Source organism: Pagrus major, chromosome 14, assembly GCF_040436345.1.
Source record: "Pagrus major chromosome 14, Pma_NU_1.0".
Lineage (NCBI taxonomy): Eukaryota > Metazoa > Chordata > Actinopteri > Spariformes > Sparidae > Pagrus > Pagrus major.
This window is the reverse complement of record NC_133228.1, coordinates 16244120-16265995: the sequence shown is the minus strand read 5'-3', so window position 1 is coordinate 16265995 and position 21876 is coordinate 16244120. Positions and strand designations below refer to the sequence as shown.

The 21876-nt window shown below is 41.0% G+C and overlaps 1 protein-coding gene across 2 annotated transcripts in view; it reads left to right on the top strand.

Annotated features, from left to right (window-relative positions):
• chchd3a (coiled-coil-helix-coiled-coil-helix domain containing 3a) overlaps positions 1 to 21876 on the top strand; it is a 73222-nt gene that overhangs the window by 42201 nt on the left and 9145 nt on the right. For both annotated transcript variants that reach the window (XM_073481025.1, XM_073481024.1), the window contains exons 6-7: positions 2222 to 2305; positions 12663 to 12733. In XM_073481025.1, coding sequence (XP_073337126.1) covers positions 2222 to 2305; positions 12663 to 12733 — 155 coding nt within the window. The remainder of the gene's footprint in view (positions 1 to 2221; positions 2306 to 12662; positions 12734 to 21876) is intronic.

The following is a 21876-nucleotide window of genomic DNA, read 5'->3' as shown; positions in this document are numbered from 1 at the left end:
GGACAGCAGCAACTTGGCTGTGGTCTTGCTTCACTGGGTGGTGTCAGGAATGTGTTAAAGGAGTTTTTTCAATTTTCAATTTCTGAATCTGGAGATGACAAACTGTGTGTGCAGGTGTTTGCCTGTGTTGGTAGCTTTCTGTCTCATGTGCAGCAGGTTAGCTCGGAGCATCCCCTTGACTTTGAAACTCCCCCCCACTCATCTCATGTGAGGACAGCCCCTTCGGTGACACTCGCCGCCACTCCTCATCACAATGCATAGAGCACGCAGCTCCGCCTGCAGTGCATTGAGTAGCCAAACACAGATGGTTATCAGTGTAGTAGAGATTGGATGGGGTAATGCAATTTTTTTTTTTTCTCTGTACGCTGTGATTCTTCAAACCCGCTCTCTGTGTCTCCTTCAACATCCTACAGTGCTTATAGCAAAAGCTTCAAGGCTTCTCTGCATGGCTGCTTTCCATATGATCTGCAGTATGGGTGTGTTTTTGTGTGTCTTTTGAGTTTCAATGTATGTAACTCAAAGAATTATGAAAAAACAAAGGCGTATGGTTATAAACCATATAGTGGCGTAACGGAACATTGCTGATCCTTAATCAGTACGGTTCCGCACGCATCTGAACCGCAAAATGTAGATGATATACAGATATTTGAATGATGCCTGGGTTACAAATCGGGGGCTAGGCTAACAACTCAGAGCTTGTTTTTAACTACCTCGAATTTTGAGATCAGTTGCATCCCTAATAACATACGTGTGTGTACACACCGTTGTGTGTGTGTTCATGCCAGTGAGAGAGGAGAGTGAGGGGATGAAGTGTGAGTGTTCAAGCAGAACAGTGTGGTAGCCAGTCACCCCAAGCCTCTGAATACTAAACCTTCCCAAATGTCACTTTGAAGAAGTTCATGGATAAATCAGTGCCTCTTTACATTCTTTTCCTTTTTTTTCTGTCTTTACTTTCAATGCTCCCCTTATTCAGGAGAATGGACGGAAGGTAAGTCTAGACGTCTTTACCTTCTCCACAACTCTGCAATTCTCTCTTACTGTTTCTGCATGAGAGAGTCAAGGATTTCTTTTTCCCTTTCAGCTTCTTTGAGATGGTACATTTTTCTATCCGACAGGTATTTGAGCTGCTCCAAGTTTTGATGATCCCTTTTTACAGCTCTCTTGCTTCATATGCTTTGTTAGAATTATAGATGAGATGACGATTTCAGGTTGTTTCTGAAGACTTATTAACAAAAGGGAGCAGCAATAGAAAAAGTTCAATTTGGCTTTTAATAAAACAGCAATATCTCTTATTTAAAGGTTTTCCACCACTTTTATGGACTTTTTTTAGAATACCATAACATGTTTTTATCTATCAAAAGTGATGGATGCTGGATGTAAGTCTCAATTCCACCAGTCTATAAACCTTGTTTTATTATTATCTTCCACAGCCATCAATTTTCCCATAGGTTATGACAGGTGAATGATGAGAAGTTATTCCACACAGAACTGAGTTGTCCTGTCTGTAAAGACATTTAAACTTCTGTCACGATTAATACAAATTTAATTTGCATTTAGATTTGAGTCATTGCCCCTCGATCCCAGTGTGAAGGTCTGACTTTTCCTCTCTTGGACCCGATACATCCAGGTGCTTATCTGTTCTGTATATCACCCAGAGTCAGCCGTACGTTTAGTGAAGGTCACAGTAGAGGGGAGGACAGTGGAGATTGGTAGGCTGGGTAAATATATATGCCAGACCATGGTACTCCTTCGCACTCAGAGCTGATGTTATCCTTTTGGCCTGATAGTGGTTTGGCTGAAGATTGAACAGAAGAGGACAAAGAAGCACATACAGAACACGTCAAGACATCATCAGTCTCACACGCATGTGTTTTTTCCTACACATTAGGCAAAATGTGCACATATTCCTCCCTCTGGGTACATTTACACACTGACAGGCACAGCGCACACATCATGAAACAATACACTTAAAAAAAGAATTCAGTCTGGTGTATATATGCCAATAAACTGAAGGCCTGTATTACAAAGTATCTACTCTTTATACACACTTGTCTGAGCTCTCATCATAGTCGTCTCATGTGTATTTTGTGATCTGTTTGTTAAAATTGGCAATGCGCCACTGAGCACATAAGTAATGGTTTTTCTCCTCTTCTGTGTGTGCATGTGTGTATGCTGCGTGTGATGCGCATGTATGGGTATGTGTGTGATGTGTGTTTTTTAGGCCAAGCAGCTTGAGGCCAGAGAAGCGGACCTAAAGAGGCAGGATGCTTTCTACAGAGAGCAGGTGGCCCGGCTGGAGGAGAGGGTAACGAACCATTTGCACCATACACAAACCTGAAAAATGTCTTTTATATGGAAAGAAGTCACATTAATGTGTAACACAACTTACAAAACTAGCCCTTCCAGTTTTTTTCAGAAATGAAGTGATGATATCTGAATCAGGTTATGATAATGGTTTATTACCTCCGCCAGGAAGGTTACTATTCACCCGTTTCAGTTGGCTTTTGTTTGGTCAGCAGGATTATATAAAAACTATTGAACGGATTTCCACGAAACTTGGATAGTGGATGGATCTCGGCCTCAGAGTAGACCCCATTAACTTTTGGTGCAGATATAGATAAAGGGACAACATTTTTGTTCATTTCTCAGGGAATAATGAGTGAGTTCGATTTGATGTGGATAAAGGGGTCTGTTGGGCCTTGGCAGTGGTATGCATTCTACTGAGTGCCATTCCAGTTTTTATTGTAACCAAACAAAACAATTTTGAGAAGACTGTTTTGCTCTACACACAACTACAAGAATGATATAAAAAGGTGAATTACAGCACAACCAAACCAAAGCACAACTGCCGAGAACATCCCAAGGTGCAGTATCCAAAGGTGAAGCAAAAGATAACTTTACATTATAGAGCAGAGGACAAAGTAAAAGCTAAATACCGCATTATACAGTTACGGAGCAAGGTGACATCATTGCTATTTTCAAGAACATACATCACGCACTGCGGCTCTGGTTTTTGCCTGGGGGAAAGTTCTCATAACATACCTCTTTTTAATGTATAATTTATACACAAACCAGTGCACACAAAAACAAATGCACACAGATTCTTCACACAATTCAGCCGGCGTACGCAGTGGGCTCGGTCACCACTGGGCTCAGCCAAAGTACAGTCACATTTTTTCTTTTTCTTCATCTCTCTGTCCCACTGTTTTTGTTATCATCCTTCAACTTAAACTCTGCATGCTTTCCCCAGTGTGGTGTGCACCGCTCCTTCTTTTTTGTTCTCCGCCTCTGCGTAATTTTCTGTCTGCTGCTCTTTTGCTCTCTGTCTTAAATTCACCGTCAGTTCCTCCGCCTGAAGGATAAAAGGTTACATCTCATTCATCCCTGTGTGTGTCCTCCTGTCCCTGAAAATGACACTACCCCGATGTTCCTTGTCAAACCAGAGTCCTGTGGAGGGGGACAAGGGTCAGCTGCCGTGCTTAGACCACTTCAATTGGCAGCTCCATGCTGGTCCCAGTGAGAGATGCCTGCAAGGCAGGGAACCAGGGTCAAATGCCCTGTTAAAGTGTTAAAAAGAACGCCTTCATGCTGCTCTCAAATCATAAATGTTTCTTAGGAAGGATACTGTGCCCTATTTAATGTGCTTAAAATGAGGCCGTCATACTGGGAAGGAGTTTTCTCCCATTTAGAGAGTGCAAAAAGTCAAATACCCTCTATAGTGCAAGCAAAATGGGAGTTTCATACCGTTGTGAAGCCAAATACTTTGAAAGAGGCAGGCACTCTTATCCTTAGACGAATAAGAACTCATAGAACTCTTGGAAATTGTTATAAGCTCACATGGGAGGACGGCAAAATATCACATACTGACTTGGCACATCGTCCTTAGACGGACCTCAATGTCAAATAATTTTGCCTTTGGCTCAAATATGATTTCTTGTTGAAAAGATTGTGGCTTACCTTGCTTTTCCAATATTCTTGGGGCTGTCCCTATCATTTTTGGGCTTTGAAGCTTTAATGAGAATTAACCGTGAATATTCAACGCTTCAACCAGAGGCTGTCAAACTTTCTTGCAATCGCAGAAGCTTCAAAGCGTTGGGGTCAGCTCCAAATATTTTTAGTGTGCTTTTGTTTGTTGCCATTAGAGACAAGACAATTCTCTCTCTGGGTCAATAAAGATATCAAATTGTCCTCCATTCACTGAGCCAAGCCAGTGAGTATTGAGTGGAAGTGGACTTGTGACTTGGACGTGTCAGGAATTGGAAGTGCATTGGTCTGTACAGTTTTGCTTGGTTAGCAGAGAGAACGCTGTTTGCTGACATCAAGGGAAGGTGTGAATGTATTGATGGGTCATTTGCAAATACTTTCATTGGCTGGTTAATGGTTCGGCAAAGACCTAAAGATGTTGAAACAATGTGAGATGTTGGCATGTTCTCTTGTTGCACTTCACAGATCCACTTGTATAGTTGAGCTTCTCTCTTTCAATTTTTTGGCTCATGTGGCATTATGACATCTTTTGAGCTGAAGCTTACCTGCGTAGCCCTGTATAGGAGAAACTGTGTGCGGGTGATGGTAGAAGAGACGAGTCCCAACTAACAACAGGCATTATCGACTTCAGGCACTGGCCATCCATCAGCCATGTTGGCCTCTGGTCAATATTCCTTAGATCAAAGTGTCAACAAATCACCTTCACACCTCAGAGAGAGATGGAAGATTGAGAGAGATACAGGGATGGACAGGCACCATGGACAGAGATACGATATGAAAGACAGAAGCTAGAGGAGACAAGAGAAACTAGACAGAAAAAGACAAGATAGAAAAAAGACAGGACAGTCTGAGATTCTGCTTGCAAAGCTATCACAAGAAATTATTATGAAGTGACATTTGTGAGTGAGTGATAGAGGATAAGAACAAGAAAAAGATGAAGGTAAAAGAAAGAGAGGAGTGGTAGAAGGATAAAATGTCAATGAATGATGAAGAACAAGAGAGTACGGTAAAGAAAAGGTTTAAAGAGCACCACATCACTGAATAGTAAGAGAAATAGAAGTGGGAATCAGGGACTGTAAGATGTAGTAAGGGAAGAAAATGAACAGCATGCACACTGCTTTATTTATTGATTTATGCACAGGAATTAAATGATAAATTAATTACATTTCACAAACACTTCGTCCTCAAAATTTGCTCATGAACCCCACCATTTCGTTTTGCAAATTCTATCAGGATTAATGGCCCGCGGAGACAAAACACAACAGAAGTGGCAACCATGTGTGCGTTTCATGTGAATGGTGTGTGTGATCCCGTGTGCAACTGAGGATCATTGGCGGGGCATATTACATGTTGTCTTACTGTGCAGCGAGCGGCTTGGGACTCCATAGGGGGTGCAGTTTGTTTGGACTGTGTTAATAACACTCCTTTTTCTTGTTGTGGCTGCCGCACCCCGTTTGGCACTCAGTCCAGCCTCTCTTCACCCGACGTAAGCCCCACAGTATACCAAACAAAATCATTATTGGCATGTTCAATTCTTGTGTACTCACTGTAACTCCCGCTTGGTTAATAGCGTACACTCCAGATGAAGGAGCTCAATACAAATTGACAGAATGGAGAGCAAATTTACAGGAAGACACAAATAGAAACATATAACTAGAAAAACATTAGCGAAAAACGTGTCTTACATACAGGCTATTATGTATGAAAATATATTTTAAAAAACAATTGAACAAACATGCAGCATCCATATTCAGGTTCATATTCTCAGTTGGCAGTGGCCGATGTTCATCTATTGTGTCACATCAATTTTGTGTTCGAACATTCATGAACTCCTGGCTCATGACATCCCTGCCATCAGTTTGTAAGGCTATGTACTATAATTTCTGAAAAAGTCTTCTTATTGAGTAGGTAGTTGTATAGCAGTCCAAAAAAAAGCCTTTCAAGCAGTTACTTTACAAAATAAAAATCTGTTTGATGTGAAAGAAGGTTATTACCTCTGCCAAGGTTTGGTCACTCTTGGCCCAAAATTTCCTTGGGGTGGTCATTTAGTATTGGCTCAAAGTTTCCTTGGATTGGCCGGTATTAGCCCAAAATGCCTTGTGTCGGTCAGTCAGTCAGTCAGTATTGGCTCAATGTTTCCTTTGGTTGGCCGGTATTGGCCCAAAATGTCCTTGTTTTAACAAAAAAAAGACATTTGAAGAATACCTTGGCCACTGAGACATTATGATGGCCATTTTCCCCTATTTTCTGACATAAACTAAACAAATAATCAATTATTGGAATACTCAACACTCAGTTTAAACAATAATGAGCAGGCAGCCCTGTTGTGTCACATGTTATTGCACCATACACAATGATAATCAAGCACAATAAGATTATTTGATATTGCATGGTTGGTGCACAGGATTTGTTTTGAGACATCACATGGCTGATTTAAATATTCATGAGAGTGATGGCGTGTGAAAAGAAACTGTCTAGCACAGTGTTCTGTATCAGCGCCCATTGCTTTTTGGTTGCAAACCCTCCATTTTGCCAGTGAGATCACAGTAAATTTGATTTCACTCGGAGTGTACCGCTAGCTTAATATTATCTCCCATCACGTTCTTCACCCTTCCCTCCATTTGCCCTCCGGTCCTCCCTTTACCTCAGGATTCCCCCAGCATCTTCACACACCAGCAGAAAGAGGCACCAGAAGAGAGAGGGAGAGAGAGAATATAAGTCTGATATATATTACACGTCTGTTCCAATCCAACATGGCCATTCATCAGACGGGCTTCCAGTGACAGGCCATCACCAGGCTCCCAGGCAGCTCAGCCTGCTGCCTCTGCTGCTGCTGCTCATTGGGGCCACAGCTACCAAATAGCCCCTGAAAACAATATCTATATATTTATTACATTTTCACTCAATACCTGCCCTGCTGTAAAACAATCTCATATTTAACAATCAACTCACCCATGTTTTTTCTCCTTTTTTTTTTATTTTTTATTTTTTTTTACCATGTCTCTTTCCAGCTCCCTTCCCCACCACCGTCACATCTGTCTCTCTATATCTCTCCTTTTTTTTGAGTGGTGTTTTTTTTTCTTCACGCCTCAATTTCATTTTTTTCACAAGAGATTTTTCTTCTCTTTTTTTCCCCTATCTTTCTTTTCGCCTTGTATATCGATGAAATTGGATTTTTCTGCTCTCCCATGGAGGACAATCACTGCAGCAATTGCCATCTCATAGCAAAGTTCCACAGCGCTGTGAAAGGAAGAAATACAGGGGAAAGAGCATTAAAAAAACAGTAATAGCTTCTATCTCTATCTCTGTCGCTGTCTCTGACTTGCTATCTTCATCTCTTCCTTGGCCTGTCATTTTGCTGTCCCTCTCCTTCTCAGTCTTTGCCCTCTGCCTCTCTGTCTGGAGAGTGGAGCTAAAATTTTAAGTACATTTCGCTTGTGTTGTGTTTTAAATTGAAATTAAAATTAGAAGATTAGAACAGTTGTTATTCTTGCTTGTCCTGTTGTTGTCTTGGAGCAGTAAAGATGCTTTCTTTCACCACCACAAAGCACTTAATGTAGTCTCTCTCTCTGGCTCTGCTAGTTGTATAACACTGACACAGTAATCCAGAGTGAAGACATGACAGTGTGCTGCAGCACTGAATTATTGTGTCGGAGTCTGTTTGCTGTTATAACCGCATGATGGGATTCACAGGGATTTAACGGGAAGTCTTTTCAAGGAGAGGTGATTTCACAACAACAGAGCAGCACATCCGTTTATGTTTAAAAAGAAACAGCGGTGACACTTCACAGGCTAAAATAATAATGCTGAGATACAACTTTTCTTCAAATGTCAGCTTATAAGGCTCAGTGTTTGTTGAAACTTTAGTTGCAGCGATGTTTCTGGACCATTATGACTGGTATTTATTGGATTGCATTATATTTTTTTGTCCTCATGTATAAGAATACTAAAAAAAAGAGGGTTGAACACATTTTCCTTAGCCTTAAAAGTAGCTAGGTTTGCATTATCTATTATTCTCCCTAAACAGACAGTTTCCTGACTCCACAGACATTAGCTGTAAGCTAAGTAGCAAGGAACGCACCAAGTGTCGGTCAGTGTTTGTTTGTTTAAAGGTCAGCCTCTGACTAATCTCAGAACTCACCAGAAACTCACCAGAAAGTCTTTCTGTGGTTTCTTCTAGTCTCTCCCTTTTCTCCCCCTCTCTGTATGTTGTTTATAAAGTCTGAAGCCTTGGGAGGAGTCTTTCTGTCAAGTTGTGCTACTTCAATTTTCGTCATTATGATAATTTCCCACTGACTTTGTACGCAATTGCCACCTCTAAATGTTATGTTGCCCCTTAAAGCAAATCTGAGTTGATGCTTAGTCATTTCTGTGTATGACATGACATATCCTTATGAGCAAGTTGCAGTGAGTCACACAGCAGAAGTCTCATTTTCTCTCGCTCTGCAGAACCATGCTGGGGTTTCTCCCCATTCCAGCCCTCCTGCTCAGCTGCAGATAAGAGAAAGAAGCCATCAGTACAGGGAGTTATTTGTTTTATTCATTAAAAATTGGAGGCTTTTTCCTCTAAATTGAGCTGGAGCCTCCGTTGCGGTGCAGCTTCTATCTTCTCCATATCGCTGCAGTGCATTAGCAGTAATGACTTAATTTGTCTATGACACCCCCCACCGGCATTTTGTTTGGCTCCAGATGAGCTAAAAACCTGGTGGAAAGCAAATAGGGTAAATAGGATGCAAATAAACAGAAGCAATGGTTTAGAGGTAGATACTTGATTGCACATGGTGGTATGCAGAGTACCAGGTTCTTGTAGTAACGCATTTGTGTTCATCCATTGGTCAACAGCGATCAGAAAACTTCTTTCTGTAAAAATTAAAACGAGGTTGTGCTTTGCAGCAACCAAACCAAGCGTGGGCTCTCGTCTCTGTGCAAAAAAAAAAAGATCAGGGCTATTTTCCCGAATCAGTTGGGGCAAAAGCTGGAAATCACAATTTGAGACCACTCAGTAATCACAGAAATTACTCTCTCCTATCTAGCCACCAAGGTATGTGTAGACACTTTTGGCAGCGTGTCCACACATGTACTCATGCTGTGTGTGTCAGCGTAAATGCACGTGTATTGTTTGTGTTGTAAGTGGTCCTGCAATCATTGTCACGCATGGCCTTTTGTCCTCCCTGGTGGATTAGTGCGCTGATTAGTGCCAGCTTTGCCATTTAGCTAGGTATTATTACCTTATACTTAGTATTCTAGACAGAGACCCAAAACCAGCTCCTTCTGACTCTCTCTTTCTCTTCCAATGGCTCAATCTTGGCACCCTGGAGAAGTCTTATTCTTGCCTCTTTAGCAGCCCAAAAATCTCTTTTTAGCCTTTTTATCTGTGAATAAGCTTCTCTTTTAAATCCTTTTCCCGTAGCTCTTGACAGTTTCTTTGTCTACACTGAAAACCACTTGATTCAAGGCCAAGAGGGCACAGATATAGCATGAGCTTACAAGTTAACTCTTAAACTTTGGGCATACTTCTTTATAGTGTTTAAAAAAAAAAAAACTAGTGTCTGCCTGAGGGACAACTGCAGTGGGTTGGTAGAGTATTCAGACCCCCTTTATTTTTCCACGCTTTGTCGTTCTATACATTTAATTCAGGAACTTTATTGTCATTAAGTCTGCCCAATAATAACAAAGTGAAAATAAATAAAATGATTCTTCCTAGCAGTCACTTGTACCCTTCTGAAAATATATCCCTGAACATGTATATATCTTTGACATGTAAGGAGCGGTTCTTGGAGTTCATGACTTATTACTCATGGGATCCTCCATATTCATAAATCATTTCCAATCAACTAACTTTGACACACATGGACTTGAGACATCTCAAGAATGATCAAAGGAAGCAAAATGTATCTATTAAATTTGAATTGCCACAGCAAAGGGTCTGAATTTATGCAAACAAGGTATTTCTTTGTTTCAGTTCAATATATATGCCATCCAAATATAGGTGTTTTTGCGTCGTTATGTAGAGGAGTCTGCGTTTGAATGTCAAAAAGTATAACTTGTTTTAAATTATGTCTGTAACTTTTCAGAATGTGTAAAAGTGAAGGACTCTGAATCCATTGCAAGCCCTCAAAGTAGTCCATCCAATTGAAGAGGACAAATCTGTATCAGACCTTTTGACAGCGTTGTCATGTCCCATCTTCTTTTAGCTCTACAACACATGACTATTGATCTTTTCAGCAGTGCAGTTCATTCCTATTGATCTTTTCTGAACTATGATGAATGTCTTCCCTGCCAGGGGGTTAAGTTAGGGTAGATGGGACCAAGAGGCTTTCATTTGTCACATTGCTAGTGTTTCCAGCGTAATTTATGCAAGATGATTTAGGTGTTTGGTTTCTAGTGACTGTCACAAAAGTCTAGGCCTAAACTTATTGTCAGGTCTTTGCTAAGACGTATATTTGTTCTTCTCTTATCAATGCATAGATTAGATATTACTAAGTTTTAAAATTACATTATAAACCGTTGCAGTCTTGTTTGAAACCTTTTCTTATGAAACTTCTAAACCAAATTGTAAGACCAACTTCCTCTGCACTAAAGTGAAAGGCTTTTCTTGTCTGATTTCATGATTCTATCTGTGACCTCCTGAATCTCTGCTTATGATTTTATATAATTACAGTCAGCGTCAATAGACAGGATTATCACAGGCAAAGCGAAATGCTTGACAACGTGTAGACGGAATGAAAATATGCAGGGGTACACACAGTTTCAAGGTCTATGAATTCTTTATTTCCATAATAGTCTTGAAATTGTAGAGGAAAAATATAGAAGGAAGGGTCCTCCACTCTTTTATAACCTCTCTTAGTACAGAAGCAAATAAAACAAAGGTTATCTGAACAAAAGAAATATGTACCAAGGAAATCACTTCAGATTCAAATATGATTTCCTGTTTTTCTAGTATTGTAAGAGCCACAATCCACTCTTACCACATTTCCTTTATTTTCCTTGCAAAAGAAAATAGTGTTATGCTATTTAATGGGCAATTGGAGTTGGTTCCTTTTAAGTGCACTGTGCAAGTAAAGCTTCAATGGAGCAATTTCTCTCACCATAGATTTTAGACTACATTTTTCTGACGTAGGAAAGTTACTTTCCACCATTAGGTCAGTTTGGATAATCCATCATTCTTACAGATGCATTTTTATCTATTTTGATTTTGGTCATTTCTGTGAAACAAAGTTTTTACCAACTATACCAGAGTTTTTAACCTGCAGAAGTGCAAAGACAAAGTGGACAAGGTATACTACACTAGTCAGAGCCCTTTACATCCTGCAAGAAGCTGCTACTGCAAGTATTTTTCACATTTTTTAGTGACATGTCTCTGAGAAAAAGTTAATCGTTCCATAATATAAATGTCCTGAAATATTTCTATCCATTCAGGGAGTGTTGGACTCTTTACTCAGCCATTTCCTGGTAATTGCTTTTTAACTACCAGCTAGTAGCATTTGTAATAAATTTCTGTCCTGCTTTTTAGGCCCACTTGGCACGTTTCCGAATACATAAAACTAAAATAAAAAATCATGCTCCTAGCCGATTATTGATCTGATCTCTTTTACCTCGTCTATGCAGTAAGAAGAAATATTAGGACACTCCCAAAAAATATCAAAAATGACCAGCAGACATATTACCACACAGTTAGAAAGCTCTCACCCAGCACTGTATCAAATGTGTGGATTGTGTAGCGCAACGTTAACCAAGAGGAAATGGCACAAAATCTCTAATCAGTAGAAGTGTAAAGAACATTATCAAGCGCAAGTTTTACTTTTATTAAAGTGGAGCCCTTTAACATTGGCATGGGTAGATATTCCTTAATATTGCCCCTGGATCAAACCTCATACACCTCTCAATCAAGCCATCCATCACACTTCACAACCTCTCACCATTTGATCATAAATGTGCAGAACAGCCTCTGAGGGCTGACAAAACACATTTTCCTCGAGTGGTATAAATGGTATAGGAGCTCGGTTAACATGGCCGTGTTTGAGGAGGTAATTCAGGTTGAGGGGTCCAGCTATGGGTCCATTTGCTATGGGTCACCGGGGGATTATGACCGGTGGTCTGCACGTTGTTGACTAGCGACCCTCTGACCTTGCAGGATTGCTGCCTGTTATTACAGCAGTCGTTTTTGGGAGGATAAGCACAAACGCACACATAAACGTGCACCTATAATTCACACTCTCTCACAGAGAGGCACACATGCATGGTGCACAGCCACACACACACACACAAAACAATACTGAATAAATGTTTTTCATCGGTGCAGACTTTATATCTGCAAATGTACTCCCCACTTACATTACAGGTCACAAAGTTAGCATCCATGTTGTGAACAATAAGCCCTACTGGTAATAGAGCTGTGCCCCTAATATCCCTCTCCATTAAGTTTTAATAGAGTTTGAGTGGTGTTAGATGAGTCAGGGCTGTGCAGGTTCAGCTGAACTGTACTGGACTATATCAGATCTGAGCTGTTAAGAGGCATTTCTTTGCTGAAATGTTGCTTTTTGCCTAAATAGCTGCAACCTGAAAGCAGAGAAGATGTGAATGAAATTGGATGGACTTTTTTTTATATAAGAGATAACATCACATTTTCTTGCATTTGTCTCACTCACTGGCTTTTCTCTCTGTCTCTCTGTCTGCAGAGCGCTCAGTTCTACAAGGTCACCACAGACAACTACCATAAAGCTGCCGACCAAGTGAATGCCAAGTTCAAGTAAGTTAACACAGTCGATCCAAAGTAGATCAAAGGCTTTAAATCACATACCAAGAGGGTTTTTTTCCCACATATTCTTTACATTTAGCTTGAAAAAAAGAACTTTCATTGTTGCTTGCTTCGTTTTTGTTTTTTTTTTAAATGTTTTTTTCACAATAAAAGTCTTTTTTTTGTCTTGCATAGTAGGTATTTATTTGAAGATCTTGGTAGGCTTCATGTGAACTATCTACAATTATGCATTCATTGAAGATTAGAAGTCCATCTGGACCAGTGAACACACGATTGAATTATGCTACCCACATTCTAACCTTCGTCGTTCAATCAGAACCATTAGCCCGACCCATTAGCTGATGTTGATGATGGTGGTTCACTGATAAGCCTGATCTCATGTTGATGATAACTGACGGGGCTTTTCTTGTGCTCTTTTAATTTCCCGGTGTTAGAAGAGTATCATTTATTCTGTAAAACTGAATTTTCTACAAGACCTGGGTCAAACAGGATTATCAAATCATTTGTAGCAGTTATATAAGATGTGTAGCATTAGGTACATCAAGACACAACGTATGAGAAATCCTCCATGCTGTAGACTATTTTGCCCTTTCTTGTATTGCAAAGTATGAACCACTAGTCTTGAACTCCAAGACCATGTATGGTCATTACTCTGATAGTGTTAAGCTATTCTCTAAATGCATGTGACAGCCACACCTTGCAATGTAAACAATGGTTACTTCATTGGAACTATTGACAGAGGATGTAATATTAAGCATGCAAGCAGTCATGGATGTAGCGCATATCCAACACACATATGTGTAACTCAAGACGTGCAGAATCCCTCCCCATTCGTGTTCCATCTGTCTTCTTAATAAGAGGCCATTAGGCTCCATAGTAATGTAGGGAAAGTGGATGAGGAGCCTATGGGAGGTGGGGCAAGAATGGGCCCTGGCTCTGAGCACTCCTCCAGGGAGGCTAGGCTAATTGTGTTAGCTTGTCATTAGCCAGCGCTAACACTGGGATCATTGTCTCCCTTAGAAATGCTGGAAACTGATTAGCCTAGCCCATCAGGGGTTTAGCGCTAGACTCGTGGAAGCCAGAGCTCAGACTTCCCAAATCACATTAAAGAAAAAAAAAATCACTGGAATAACATTAGTGCCAAATGACAGTGCTAACTGCAAGCGAACGTCGAGCTAACGGCGTGCGGGTAGTCATGTGACACAGGCCTTTGCATGAAGAGCAGTGATTGGCTGATTAGATTATAGGAGGTGCATTAGCAGGGTTGTGACCGGGTTGCAATTGTGGAAAGGTAGCAGGGGAGGGAGGGAGGGAGGGTGTGTGTGTGTGTGTGTGTGTGTGTGTGTGTGCTAATGAAATGGCGGGAAGGTCTGGTGTTACAAGACAGGGGCAGGGATGCATTGAGGGGATCAGCGCAGAGCAGAGGGTTAATTGGATTTAACAGGGCGTGTTTGGCTCATCCTTGTTTATGTGTGTGAGTTCATGCATGATGGTGTATGTTTGTTTGTACTCATACGTTTGAACATCTTTTGTGAACATAACGTGGATGCCTTTCCTCAAAGCTCTCTCTCCCTCTCTCACTCTCTCTTATGACAGAGACCCTACTGAGATAAGATGCTATCTGCGGCCTCTTTTGAATAATAAAAGGAAATATTTTTTGTCTCACACAGGCTTTTGATTTCCTCAAAGTTGAAAATGTCCCCCAGAGATAAAAAGAAAGAAAGAAAGAAAATCCAGGGCCTTATCCGTACTTGATAGAATTAACATTTGATATGTTAATGTGAGGATGTTATAAAGTGTGCGAGATGACATCTTTCTTATTAGAATGTCTTCATTTCCCCACTCTAGCTCGTGTTAGTGCCACTGTAAAGAGAGTGATAGTACTCCAGGGATTGATTAGTGTTAGGGCTGATATTAGGCTACGGTTTATTATAGGGGAGAAGAAGATGTGTGGGACCAGAGCAGGCTGTCTGTCAAGGGTTGTAACATCCATATACTGTATGTGCTTTTGGAAGTTTTAATTAGAACTGTTGGGCTGCTTGAATTTACAGTTTCTGTTGGGAATTGGTCAGATTTCCATTGGACAAACCTGTTATTACTTTGTGACATTCAAATGGAGACGAGGTAGACAAATCAGGTCCCAAGAGTGAATAGGATATGGGAGGAATGTATGCATCATAGCTCTATGCAGTGTCCATTTTTACACTCAGTTATAGTCAACATGGAAAATAATTACTCTGATTTGAACAGGAAGGGGACAAGACATTCTTGGTAGCACCAAATTATTCAGTTGACTTACACTGATGATTTCACTCCTGTGTCGCCCTTTTCAATGTGTCTCTCTTTATTAGCATAGGCTTTTTGGGCAAATTATGGAATGTATATACAATAGGTAACCATTTAATTTACAAATGGGCTTCAGCAAGTAGCCAGTGTGCGCATTTTCCATTCATCGCAGTGGTACAGCATGGTCATTTTTCTTTGGCGATGTTGAAAGAAATAAATTAAAGTGTGAGAGGTAGGTACTCAAGGGAGGGAAGGTTGTATGAGTGTGTGAGATTGTGTATAAGTGTAGTTGTTTGCTTACGTGTGCAGTACAGCTGTCCCCTGCTGTTCTGCTGCAGTATTCCCGCCAGAGAATGATGGAGCTCTCCCAACCAGAGTGCCACTGCATCACTGTGACCTTATTTGAAGAGACATACACACATCTGGATTCTTTCACACTTACTCACAACCATGATTTTCGACAAAAAGCCAGAAAAATACTAATATAAGAAGAAAATTGACATCATGCTTCAAAGAAGTGGCGCCATAAGAAGCTAAACATTTATTTTTTGTATTGTTTTTCACCACAAAATAATGCACATGTGAATAATTTTAAGTGAGTATGAACAAATACGACAGAACCAAAACATGATCTTTTCCTCACCCTAACCGAGTGGTTTTTGTGCCTAAACCTGACGAGACTATTAGCACAGCGTTGTCACAACATAAAATTCAAAATTGAACCTAAAGAAATGTAAAGTTACGCCATAAAAAGAATTAAAGCTTCAACACCAACATCCAGGGTTTAGAGATACACTCCAGTTGGTAAAAAGGCTCCTCTAGTGTCTGAAATGCATCGCCATGAATTATCTTCTCCTCCCAAAGACCTAGACAACAGGGCAGTGAACATTTCTCCCACGAATACGTAAATATACGCAACATGTAACACATGATATAATAAGACAGTATGTTAGTCAGACACGTAGCACCAAAGCTTTTATTCACTTTCCCTGTGACACTAACTGAAGATAAGAGTTCCCAGTCGCCTGTGGAAAAGAGGCCCTCTCTCCCTGCGCCTGATTTATATCCTGCCACCTTCACCACTAGTTGTTTATCCAAGTCTGATGCATTATCACACTGTCCAGTGCTGAATGTGTGACCTTTACTGCACCACATGTATGTAAGGGTGCACGTGCGTGTGTGCTTTCGTATGACACGATGAATGAATTCGAGTGTGCTCACATGTGGATATCTCCTTAGGACTGTGTGTGCGCTGTCTCTCCTCTGGCTGCAGTGACCCGCTGGGGCTTTCGTTTGAATTGCAAGCTGACAGGCGTGGAGGAAAATGATAGATGTGAGATTATGCGAAAAGATGGAATGGAGAATGAAAGAACGGTGGCGTAGTCCTAAGCCTGCTGTCAGTGTTAACCTTTGGTGGGGCTTTGGGCTTCTTTGTTGAAGCTGGTCACTGTCACTGTTTGTCCAGGTTCCCTGCAGAATTGGGATGGGACTGGGAGATGTTAAAACGGTGAATGAGTCAGTCTGACAAGGCTCTGTAATGCTGAAGGATTGAGACCATCATCTCTTATGTCTCCATCCCACATCTCAGGTCTCAAAAACTTGGATTCCTCTAAGCTTCCAGCCTTGATGGTGAGATCTGTGATAAGATCAAAAACGGCTGTGTACTGTCACACTTTTATGTTTTGCGCCAGAGAGTGCACAAGTGTGTCTAAGGCGCACATTTTCCGTTTCTTCCCAATACACTCGGCCATAGAGAATAAAATCTCATTTTAGTCTGTCACTTCACTGTCACTCCTCTCCTCCCTCAGGCTACACGCTCACTCCCTTTGTCTGTTGTTTATTTTTTAGCTCTTTTGAATAAATCTTTTTTTAATTTAATCCAGTCGACAATAACAGCCGCTGCAGTTCACGCTTCATCTCTCCACACACACACATGCAAAAAGGTGGAAATGAGGAGGCGTGGAGCAAAACTTGTTGAATGTAAATGGCTCGTTGTTTTTCTTCATAACACTGGTGTGCCGTGCTGTCGCGGTCAAGAGACCACACCTGACAGTCTGTCTTCGCCACACAATGTGGGAGAAAGTAGGGCCCACTCATCCATCTTTCAACCCCTTATAATCATAAACATCTAAAACAACTCCTCATCTGCTGTATCATATACGTGAATACATTGCGAAGAACAGCAAATCTCTTAGTGATTAAGTTTTCAGTGCGGTGTTTTTTTGTCGAATTAACTGTGATACTCTGGTTTATTTACAACAAACAAAGAGCCAATAGTATCACTTAAGTTTACCAACCACAATTCCCTAATGTTCTACAAACCACTGCTTCTGGTCATGAACGTTGTGTACAAAAAAAATCACAACATGAATTTTTGCATCAGAAAAATCCCATGCAACCTTACGCAATCGAACAGTTAGCCCTGTAACAAAGCATTGCAGGATGAGGCAATAGCGTTGTGCATTTGTTTTATCTTTCACATTAATAAAGAGGACAAATACGCTGGAGAAAATCCAGCAAGTTCCCTGCAAAATCCACCCTGCTGCTACAAAATGTAAATAAGGTGTAGAGGCAGGTAGAGGCTTTCCATATTCTTGGCAGCGCTCTTGTTTGTTTAAGGGAATAATACTGATGTCCCAAAATTAATAAGGTAATGAAATATTGACGTTTAATTGAGCCAGGCAGCGCTTTTATTTACTTAAAATGACAGGAAATAATTTAGCAGGTAGAAGTTGCAGAGGTGTTTTTCTATAAAGTAGTCGTCGTCTTTGAGGCGGGACAAACTGAGCAGAGCTTTGACCTCTCGGTCAGGTGAAGGCGAACCACAATTTGGTAGCTAGGCAACCCGGGCGCAGGGACAAGATGGTGGTCAGCCGAGGAGACAGAAGTCAATAACTGCTTTAAAAGCTCTTCTTTCGGCCTTAAGAGCTTTGCTGTGCTGGCTGCAAAAAGCACACACGATCCGAGAGACCTGCGTGGGCGTACACATGGATACGCAATGCACATACACACCTTTTAGTGACTGGTTTAGTGATTTTGCTGCATTGGAAATGAGTAGGAAACCCACTGACAGCTTTTATTGCTTTTCTGTATTATGTTGTTTTTTTCATATAGTGAACAGCACCTGTGACATGAATGATGGAACAGAAAAGAACTGACATGTAGAATTTCTTGGATGTTCAGAAAATGCTTAAAGCATATTCACCAATCACAAAGCACTGCCACTCCTCGACTGTTGCGGATGAACCTCATAATTTCAAGGTGTCTCTCACAAATAAGGACCCTGATACAGTGAATGTCTTTTAGCTGCATTTTTTAACATATGTTTGTCTTCCTCTGCTTGAGGCCAGACAACCGTCCACTTGTAAGAGTGTACTTGAAGAGGGGTCAGTGAGGACATACACCCGCCTTCTTTCTCCTCTCATCCGTTCATCCTTCTTTGTCTCCCTCACTGCTCACTTACGAACAGTGTTTTCTGTCTTAATTTAAATCTCTCTCACTCCCTCTTTATTATCGTCTGCTCACTCACTCATACGCTCTCTCTCTCTCTCTCTAGCTCTCTATTTTTTAGCAGTCTTTTATCCCTCACACTTCATTCTGTCTCTCTCTCTCTGTCCCTTCCTCTCTCACTCTCGTTCTCTCTCTCATTCAATCTCTTATCCATGCTGATGGATTTCACTGCAGGGGGTCACTCAGGTCTGCTTTTAAAAAGCAGCGTGAGCGAAATGTGTGTCATTTTTCTCCTTAACTGGATCATTTGTATTTATTTACCCCCCCTCGGTACTGACGCCTGCCTTAACTAGAGAGAACATGAGGGCTTTTTAAGGGGGAACTGGCACCCGCCCCTTAACCCTATTAACCCCTAAGTGGACCCAAATGATGATAAATAGACAATGTGGTGATTGGGAATTCAATCTGGTGGCTGGTGGGTGTAATCCATACTGTCGATGGAGCTTATGTATGTGTGTGTAGAGTTAGAGTTAGAGTTTGGGGGAGATAAATACTGGCAACATGTGTGGAATCTAACCAAATCAGACTATAAAATTGCTTCTGCCTTCTCTTGGTAAAGTGCTTTTGATCACGATGGAATGAGAAGCCCAGTAAACCATGTGTGGCACACCAAATGGCTTCATTTTAGGATAGGATAAGGGTTGCTTTGCAAAAAAATTAACTTACATAAAGGATATTCCCACCAAAAGAGAAGAGAACAACAACAGCAAATGAACAAAATCAAAGACTATCAAGAACCAAAGTTGCCAGTTTTAGAGACAGTTTTGTTCAGGAAAAGGTCTAGCTTGTTAGAATATACTTAACATTAAACAACATTGAGAACAAACATTGAGAGTTGTTTTTATGCTAAATGATCATCAGGAGCAGTTTGGGGCGAATCAACCTCCAACCCGACAACAAACTGCTCCACTGTTAAATGAAACAAGACTGCTGTCCATATGCCTAGATGCATGTGTGGTCAATATGCTATTGGGAACTGTCAAGTCTATTAATTTGAAAGAGCAATGGCCAATTGGGAAACTCCAACAAGCGACCGACCAATGCTGTAACTTCATCACTTTCCCATTTATAGAGATGGCATCGCTTTGCTGCGGTCAAGCCAAACAAGGGCTTTGAAGAAACTATGACGTTATGGTTTCAAAAATAAATGTCGGTACTGTATTTGTATCAAATCCAGCCCAGTCCCAGAATACAATGTTGGAAGTTTACATTTCTGCAAACCACTGATACATTGACCTTTGCGGAGACCTTGGTACAATTCTCAGCCATGTTTTTCAAGCCAAAACATGATCTTTTCCTAACCTGTTACCAAGTGGTTTATGTGCCTGAACATAACTAGATCATAAGCACGGCGTATGAAAATAGAAAATTTAATCTAAAGAAATGAAAAGTTTCAACATATCTGTGAATGTTTTTGTTATTCTGGTGAATGGGTTAACCAAACCTCATAGTATTGTTTTGGCTCAAGTATGGAAAGTTTTTAAATGACATCCAGCCTTAATAAGGACAAACAAAGACATTTTCCTATCCACCAATGATCAGATGATTAGCTCCAGATGTGTTTTGTTACAGTTTCTTAATTAATTTTAACACACTCATATCAGTTTTAATTATCCTTTGTTTGCTTTTTTTGCTGTCATTGCTCATCCACTGCCTGCTATGTTAGAATGTCAAAGGAAGAAAGCGGTGCTTCTGCTGCAGATGGAGTAAAAACTTTTACAACAACCCTCTGGAGGCAGTCTGTGCAATCTGTAATTCTTTTTGCAGGGGATAGTTACTGCTATCGAGTATTGGAATGGACAGTGTCTGCAAGCCTGCATGTCCCCATATGTGTGTGTCTTTGCTCAGAGTTGTAATGTGTCTCAAATTATGACAGATGGACGTACACGTTTCCAGATGCGTGTCGCACTTTGTTCAAGTATTGAAGCATGTTGTATCCCTAACAGAGATCTATGAATGTCATTTTAGTGCACGGCTCTACATTTCTACAGCAGATAGTAGTCATGGTCAATATATGTTGGTTTGAAAAATGCACTGACACTGATGCTCCCCCAGTCTATTGGCGTAACACATGCATATTGTATGAAAATCCCAACATCGATCTCAATACGTCCGCCAGCTTGCAGTCAATATGTTCTTTGAAGAATGTAGCCGTAGCAATAAACCTATTCGAATATGTTCCCCTCCATGGAAATGTGCTGACTTGAGCAGCGGGTGGCTTGAAAGAAGGGATTGCATTAAATGATATAGGGACACCTTGAGGAGGGGGACAGACAGTGAGAGGGAGTGAGCAGGTAATCTGTTCTGCTTTATTACATGTTAAATGGGACACATTCACCCTCTCATATCATTTCTGCCCCTCCTCTCAACCTTTTCTGTTCTCTCCTAAAGGGATAAAAGGAAGCGAGCAGAGAGCTTGAGGAGTGTTTCTAGGAGGGTCTCCTTCTGCTTCTCCTACATCTTCTTCTCTTCTGTTCCACGCTCTCTTCTCTGTCTCACTTTCTCTAATAAAGCATTTTTTCTCTAGAGCATCCCCCCTCCTCTCTGTCCCTTTTCCATTCTCTCTTTTTGTCTATCTGCGCAGTGATTTATGACGCAGGGCAGAGAAACTGTAATGTAGATATCTAAACAAACCGTGCTCCTCCCTTTCATTCCTATCAGTAGATCAAGGCAATAGGGACGTGATTGGTGTGTGTGTGTGTGTGTGTGTGTGTGTGTGTGTGTGTGTGTGTGTGTGTGTGTGTGTGTGTGTGTGTGTGTGTGTGTGTGTGTGTGTGTGTGTGCGTGTGTGCGCGTGCGCGCGTGCGTGCGTGCGTGTGTGTGTGTGCGCGTGTGTAGTGGATAAGGTGTTGTTATAGAGACCTTTACTGCTACTGGTGGCACAAGGCAAGACCCCTATATGACTGTTTAGATTTACTGTCTCTGGGGTACAGGGGTGCAGCACACACAGACATGTATAGTGCAGTAATAACCAACTGTATCTGGCTAGATGTCTATATTTGTTTCAGAGTCCCCCGCCACATGGGGTTTTATTAAATATCCCATGAACCTCTGGGGATTGAGGGAGGGAATAAAGGAGAGAGCAGTAAAAGGAAGAGAAGAAGCAAAAGGAGGGTTTGCGGGACATTTATTGGAAATGGCTGCTTCTGTAACCTCGAGAAGGATCTATTGATGAGTGTGTATAGACATTTATACTGTAAGATTAAAATTTTTGCCTGTGCGTGTGTTTATCTGTCCATGTTGGGTGATAAGTGTTCGAGTAAAGAACAGCAGTGTCACCAAGAGGCCTTTTTTGTTTGGTTAGAGGTCAAAAGAAATGATGTTTTCCAGACTTTTCT